Genomic DNA, 7,619 nt, shown 5'->3' with positions numbered 1-7,619 from the left:
CTGTTTCCTGCTGGAGGCTGTCAAAACAGTCCCTGTCGTTGGTTAAACAGCCAGCAGGTTTGGGATGTGGTGGATTGTGAGGGCAGCTGCAGCCGGGCTCTACTGCAGGAGATCAGCATGCCACTGCATGACTCCCTGCCCTGGATGGATGCTGATGGGTTTCTGCTTTGGCTTGGTGGAAGGCGTCCGGCCTCCTGCCACCCCTTCCCCTCTGGGCAGACCAGAAGCTGGCATGTCCCCATGTCCCCGCTGGCTCTGCACTGCTGTGAGGCAGCCTCATCCCGCTTGGCATCTGCCCCTCTGCCCTGCTCCATGTGGACACAACACGGTCGTCGTCCCCATTTCCAAGTGAGGGTTCGGGGCTGAGCCCGAGGTCCCAGCGATCCCAGCGAAATCCCTTCCCCTCCTCTGCAGCTCCCTGGGGCCAGGACATGGTGGGGGAGGTTTCTTGCAACAGCTTGCTGTAGCCGAGCTTGGCCCCAAGCTCCCCTGTCCCATGGTCTCCCCACCCCACCGGGCTGTGAACACCTCCCTGCCCATCCGCCCATGCCCGGCTGTTGTTCTTGGTGGGTGCCTGGGGGGATGGCTCTGCAGCCCCCCTCCAAGCTCTGGGTTTGTTCTCCCAGTGTCGCCAGCCCCATGTCAGGGCCAGCACTGAGGGCAAAGCTCTGGAGATTGGCACTGGGGCAGCCCAAGGGGCATTCCTGCACAGGGCTGAAAGATTTAATAAAGGTCCTTCTGCCCCCCCTGCCCCTGGGCTTTGCTGCAGCCAGGGCCCCGCAGGCTCTCAGCCCCCTCCCCAGAAAGCAGTGCAGCCTGACCTTTAGCACCAGGCACAAAACTGCCTCCGACTTCTTCCCCGGGCTCTTCCTTCCTCCTCGGCCACAGCCTGGGGCATGTCTCAGTGCTGGAGCCCAAGGACCCAGGTATGGGTGCTCTGGGGAGAGGGATGGAGGTGCTGGGGACAGAAGGCTCAGTCGGGCAGGGTGGGATGTGCCGGGTCTGTGTGGCACGCTCTTCCCCAGAAGTCACAAGGGTCCCATGAGCTTCTGTGCTGCTGGGTATAACCCAGATAACCCATTGGCAGAGCCCTGTGGGTGTGCTGGGGGCACGCTGCTTGGGTGGCAGGAGTGGGATGTCTCCACCCCTGCACTGGTGTGGGAGGAGATGAGCGATGCTGGCAAAGGAGGAAAGGCATCGTGTTGGGGGAGAAAGGCTGGAGCTGGGCTCCTGGTCCTTGCCTTCCTCTCTGCCCTCCAAGCCCTGAGCAAGGGCACTTCCTTGGCCCAGTGTTGCAGGGCTGGGAGGCACAACCCATCCCCTGCCTGCACTGGGGGGGGTGTCTCAGGCCATGTTGCTGTGGTCTCTGCTCATCTATTATTTCATGCTGTACCTGCCCAAGGAGGATGTTAGGGCAAAATATGCCTGTTCCCTTCCCAGCTGTGGGACTAGGTTTGCTCCTGGGTGCATCGTACTATCCCCTGTCCTGCTGGCCAAGGGCTCGGGATTTTTTTTTTTTTTTTTTGGGGGGGTGGGGTGGAGAGGCACCTCTTTTGTGCTACCCATTCTCCTGTCTTGTGGGCAAGTTGCTCCAGATGTCCCCTGTGGGCTCTGGGGTTGCAGCATCTTCTGCCAAGATCGGGTTGTTTTCCCAGTGGCAATCAGAGTGTGCCAGGGGGCTGCAGGCGTGCCTGCTTTCAGGGGGCCAGGAAAGCCTTATCTCCAGTATGGGTGCACCAGTACTGGGGTGGGACCTCACAGGGGCACCTGGGAAAGGGAGAGACCCTGTGGGTGTGACTCACTGGCTTGGGAGGAAATGGGAGCCTCAGGACCGGGGTGCAGAACTGGGAGTAGGAGCGTGTCCGTCTGTCTCCATTGGACCCGTGGCATCTCTGTGCCCCCACAGGGTCAGATCGATGGCCCATCAGGCCCAGAGTCTCCTGGCGAATGATGGTTTCCTATCGCTCTCCAGTAATTGCTGACACTGCTGCTGAGCCGGTGGTTTCGTGGCCATTCCCATGCGGTCAGAGGGGAACAGGGGCCCTGCTGGGGTGTGCATTGAGTTGCATGTGCTGCCACACGTGTTTCCTTGTGCTGCCCACCCCGCCTGGGGTTTTGGGGTCCTGCATGCCTTTGCGGGTGACTGTCCTGGGTCTGTTGTTTGCAAACATCCTCGTGGTGTTTCCCAGCCTCTTCTCTTGGGCAGGTCCAGCACAGAGCTGATGGTATTGCCAGTCGCTTATGGGGGTGAAGGGGTCCAGGGAGATCCCAAACTCAGTCCACTCCTGCTCCCCTCTAGGCTGGGTAAAGCACAATCCCAAGTGCTTCCCCCAGGCCCCACTGGTCTCTGCCTGCTGCCTTGGGCTGGGTGTCCCTGGGTGCTGGGTCCCCGTGCAGGCAGCTTGTCCCTGACCTGCGGTGGATCTCGGTGCAGAGCAGATGGCGCAGCTCAGTGCCGGTGTGCTCCTGCCAGAGCTAATGAGCAGCATATAGCGGCTGCCAAGGCCTGATTTAAAAGTTTCCCTAAGCCTGGGAAAGCCTGGAGCAGGAGGATTAGGGGGCACCCAGGGGGCTCTGGTGTTCAAGGCAGTGGGGTTTGCCCCGTGGGGGAGCAGGCTGGGCAGCTGGGAGCTGGGCACAGCCAGCACATCCACACGGAGGATCTGTATTGGGGTTGCTTCCTCAGAGGATGGATGTGGAGTGGAGGCATGTCCCTCCGCTGAGCCGTGTCCAGCACGCCTCCATGCACACCCCAGCTCTGTCCCCAGGCTGCCTGGCGCTGCGGGGGGTTGGGGACCCAGCAGCTAGGGAGCTCAGTCTTGCCCCTGGTGCTGGTCTAGCCATGCTGGCCATGGCACCCTCTGCCTTGGAGGTGTTTGGCTGGAGCAAAGGCAGCAATCGCGTGGTATGGGTGGCTCCACAGGCAGGCTGAGCCCGGCGCTTTCCCATGTTGTGCTTGCTCCTGCTAGGAGGTAGCTTGCTATATCTCTTAATTGCAGCATTTGCTGACCAGACCTGGCAGTCCCCAGGGAGCCTGATTCAATTTTCTCTGATTGCTGAGCTGCTTCCCTGCCGCGGTAATTAAATGCTTAACTTTGTCTTGATTTGGGTCCAAAGCAACCTGTGTGCAAACAGCCAGCCCTTGGCAGCCAGCCCTCTCCTGAGACCCTGTGCTCAGGGAGGAATGGGGCTGGGGGCATCCCTTCCTGGGCAAGGGGGCAGATTCCCCCATGGGATCAAGCCACGCTGAGCTGAGGCCTGGGGAGCCACTGTCTGCTGGTGAGGACAGGCAGCTTGCTGTGCTGGCCTCGAGATAGGGGAAAACCTGGAGCACTTTGCTCTGATCTTACCCTGGTGATGCTGGCAGCACCCAGCTGCCTGGGGAGCTGCTTGCCCTGTACACCACCACAGTGCCCCCCATGTGCCACACACAGTCTTACCTGTTGGGTTTGTAATGCCCAGGGTGTCCTTGACCCATAGGATGTCCTAGGGGGGCGCAGGATGATGCTAGAGCTGCTCTCCTCCTGGCTGTCCTGTGCTGCTGGGAGGGATCACAGGGCAGCAGCAAAGCATGGAGGGCAGGTTTGGGGCAGAGGAGAGCAAAGCATGGGGGGAGCAGAGGCCGGCAGATGGGCTACGCGTGAGTCTGGGCTGTCTGGCAGATGCTCCTGTAGCTCTGATGCTGGAGTGAGCACAAGCAGAGTGAATGCGGGTGATGCAGGGATGGGGATGGGGCGGTGGAGGGAATGGGGATGGCAGCAGGGCAAACACAGGTGATGTGGAGATGGGAGTGGGAATGGGAGTGGGGCGAACACAGGTGATGAGGGGATGGGAGTGGGGTGAATGCAAGGTGATGTGGGGAGGGGAAATGGGGTAAATGCAGGCGATGTGGGGAGTGGGGTGAACACAGGTGATGCAGGGAACGGGGATGGGAGCAGGATGAATGCGGGCAATGTGGGGAGTGGAGCCAGGCACTGCCTGGGCTTGCCCAGCCCGCCTGTCTTGGCAGGCACGCATCCACAGCAGCTGGGCTGCACGGCTGGTCGGGGTCTGCCAGCTCCAAACTCTGCCAGCCCACACCAGCAGAGGTGCCTCTGGCCAGGTGGGGGGCAGTGCCCCAGCCCCTCACCTGGTGCCGGAGCTGCCAGCTTTGCAGCGGGCAGCCTTGCCCCTCTGGAGATGGGGTGGACGAGAGCAAGTGGCCCCGAGCCTCCAGGGCCTGGCACAGAGAGGGGAAAATGCCGTGGAGCTCTTCCACCCATCGCTGCCCGGCTCTCTGGCTCAGCTCCCTGGGAAACCAGCCCTGCCTGGCTGGGCAGCCTCCTCGGCTCCAGCCTCGGGAGGGGAGAGGAACGGCTCCTTGCAGGGGGTCTGCAGGCAGCCACCCTCCCTCCCAGAGCGGTCTCGTGAGGGACGGGAGCTCCCTGCTGTAGCTGGGGCAGGCTCTGCCCATCCGCAGTTGCAAGGTTATAAAAGGCAGCAAAAGGCAGCTGCAGCTGGGGTGGTCACCCGCACCCCCAATCTGGAGCGGCTGCCCTGCAGCCCCCTGCCAGCACTGAGAAATGGTGGTGAGTGGGTGTGTGCTCAGCTTCCCTGGGAAGCTGGGACAGCCCCTGTTTGAGGTGGATGATGCTGGGTGATGGGTCTGGGGGAGGCTGGATCCCCTCTGCCCCCATGCCTATCCTCTCCTGCCGGTCTGTGCCCAGTGGGATGGCCAGCCTGCCCCAGGGGTGGCTGTGTCTCAGCAGGATGGTGCGGCCTGGGGGAAGCTTGGCATGTGCCTGGCTGTGGGTGCAGGCAGTTTGGGGTGGGGGGGTGTCGTGGCTCTCACCGTGGGCAGGAAGGCTATGGGAGTGTGTTGCCACAGCATTGACAAAGTGCTGGGGGCCAAAGGATGCTCTGGAGCCCCTTGGGGTTGCCATAGCGGTGGTCTGTGAGGGGGGAAACTGAGGCAGTCAGGTGAGGAGGCAGGGGAACACGAGGACATGAACCCAGCAGTCCATGTCAGCTGAACTGTGCCTTCCTGTGCAAGGAAACAGCCTCCCCTCGGTGCACAGGGGGAGCTGGGTGGTGTCTGCTGGTGGGACAGCCCTGACATGGGGATATTGGCTGTGCCCAGTGTGGTGAGCCCCATCCCCTCCACTGGTTGCAGGGCTTGAGATGATGGGATGGGTAGATCTCTCCCCAGGGGGCTGCTCCTCCTGGGGTGGAGGGTCCCCTGAGCCGACCCTACGAGGGCTGCCTGTGGGAGCTGGCTGCCCTGCAGTGCCCATCCAGCGCTTGGCTCCCAGCCTCGCTCAGCTCCCCCCCCGGCCAAACGCTGGCATAGGGCAGTGGCGCTGAACAACTTGGCCTTTGTGCTTGCTGCCGGGCATGCCTGTGTGTGCACTGAAGCTCCCTGCCCCTCAGGGTGCGGGACCCGCTCTCCCCTTCCTCCCAGATGCTCGGTCGCCCTGGCAGCCCAGCCGTGGAGACGGCGCTTTCACAGCCTGCCAGCCCGGCAGGGAAGGGAAGGAAAGCGATGGAGAGGCTCCCAGCTGAGGTCCCCTTTGTGTCCCTGTGCGGCTGCAGGCTCTCTCTGGCACACACGCCACTCGTGCTGCCGGGTTTGGATGCTGATGCTGGAGCAGGCAGTCTCCTGCCGTGCCGCCCATCATTGCCCCAGCAAGAGCTGCCGGTTTGGGAAGGAGCGGTCTCCACCCCTGCCTGCGCCTCTGTCTCTGTGCATCCGTCTGCCTCCCAACCCTGTGTGTCGGGTGCCTGGGGCTGGGAAGCGGCCAGGTTTGCTTGGCAGGAGTGCTCGGCCGCGACCGCGCAGCTCTGTCCTGGGCGCTCGGTCCCTTGTCACCGTCCCTTTGCAGTGAGCTGAGCGTGGGGGGGCCGGAGGTGGTGGCCGGGCTCATGCTGCCACTGTGGTCCTGCCGGCTCTCTCCTCCCTGGGTGTGTTGCCTGTGCTGAGGCTGGTTTATCGGCATTGGCGGGAGGGAGATAGGGCTGGCGCTGATAATCTTGCTGGTCCCAGGACAGCCTGTGTCCTCCTCGAGCCAGCTTCGAGCAGGAGAAGCCGTCACCTGTGCCAGCATGGGGATGGCCGGGCGCAGGCTGCCCGGTGGAGCTGGGGCTCTGGTCTGCTCCTGCCTGAGCTGGGGGGGTGGCAGGGCAGCACCCCACTGGTTAAGTGCTGGTTTATTTTGGTTGCTGCTTAGCAGATAAGTCAGATAAGTCCCTAATTGCCAAATAACCATAGGAGCCTGTGCCATGGGCTCCCAGCGGATCAGCTGGGCTCTCTGTGGGTGCCCCAGCCCTTTAGGACAGGGCACCCCAGCGTGTTTGGCTCTGCCATGGGTCCTGGTGCTGGGCACAAGCTGTCCTTCTGGCTGGTGGCCCATGACCAGGTGCAGAGCAGGTTGGCTGGCTGTGTCCAGACGCAGGTGAGGGAGCAGCTCCATCGTCCCGCAGGTTGGGCCCTGACAGCATCACACCCAGTTCTTGCGGACCCATGGACAGACAGGACGTGGCCAGCATCTTTTGTGGTAGAGGTTAGGACAAGGAGTGCCAGAATGCACCCAGATGGTGACTTTATGACCACCAAAGTTGCTGATCTCTGTTGCAGAGCAGGGAAACTGAGGCAGAGCATGGCAAGCGCTGCCAGCTCTCCCAGCATCACCTGATGGGGTTGAGGACAGGGCCAAGGAGAGGGCCCATGCTGGCTCTGCAGTTGCTTATGTCATATTTGGAGGAAGTATTGTGGTGCATAGGCATGACTTGAACTACACATGAATGCCTACCTGGCCTGACCAGGGTCTCACATTGCCCAGTGCCTGGTATGGTGATGTTCCTCCTTGGGAGGGCAGGGATAGGACCCCCCAGCGTTGGAGAGCTGGGACAGTTGGACAGTGGGGAGCAGGAGAAGCAGCTGCACTGGCCTGGAGAAACCCTCTGCAATGTCTCTTGGTGGCCACATAAATCTCCTGTGATGCTGGGTGGCATCTCTGCACTGTCCCATGCAGGACTCTGGCTGCTGGTGGCTGCTGGCGCTCATCCCTGCTCTTCTGCTCTGCTTGTCCTGCTCTTGTAGTGGGAGTCCATAGTATTTGCACACCAACTGGCAGCAGCTCCCAAGGACATCCCCGGGTGGTGCTTTGCCGATTGCCTGGAGAGCAGGACCCTCCCGGGGGGTTCCCGCATCTCCAGTCACCCTGGGGAGACGGGACGGCATGGGGGAGCACGTTGAGGGCTGGCACCTGGGTCCCCTCCAGCCCCCGCAGGTCCCCTGGCTGTGAGAGCCAGGGCGAGTGATGGGGCCCCTCAGGTGCTTGGAGCTGGCTGGGCAGTGAGGTTTGGCAAGAGGGAGTGGGGGAGACATCAGTGTTGGCATGTGGACAGCTGGAACAGCCCAGCATGGCCAGGCTCAAGGTGGGTCCCCAAATGCCCTATGGAAAATTCATGTGTGCATATCCCTCCAACACTGCTGCTCATCCTCTTTTCCAAACCCACGTGCACATATTTAATCACCTGGGGGAAGCGGGGGGAAAAAAAGAAAGAAATCTTTTGCTGAAAACCCTGTTCTCATTTTTCTTGAGAGGAAAAAAATTTTCCAGAAATACCCTGGTTCCAGT

At 61.6% G+C, this 7,619-nt stretch overlaps 1 protein-coding gene across 1 annotated transcript in view; it reads left to right on the top strand.

Moving 5' to 3' along the window:
* Positions 1 to 3,230: 3,230 nt before the first annotated feature.
* KIF21B (kinesin family member 21B) overlaps positions 3,231 to 7,619 on the top strand; it is a 29,713-nt gene continuing 25,324 nt past the window's right edge. Inside the window, exons 1-2 of the mRNA XM_009281917.1 lie at positions 3,231 to 3,279; positions 3,481 to 3,535. Of these exons, the coding sequence (XP_009280192.1) occupies positions 3,231 to 3,279; positions 3,481 to 3,535 (104 nt within the window). The remainder of the gene's footprint in view (positions 3,280 to 3,480; positions 3,536 to 7,619) is intronic.

Source organism: Aptenodytes forsteri, unplaced genomic scaffold (genome assembly GCF_000699145.1).
Source record: "Aptenodytes forsteri isolate BGI_AS27 unplaced genomic scaffold, ASM69914v1 Scaffold213, whole genome shotgun sequence".
In the NCBI taxonomy this organism is placed as follows: Eukaryota; Metazoa; Chordata; class Aves; order Sphenisciformes; family Spheniscidae; genus Aptenodytes; species Aptenodytes forsteri.
The sequence above is the reverse complement of the archived record's forward strand: the minus strand, read 5'-3'. Positions and strand labels throughout refer to the sequence as shown.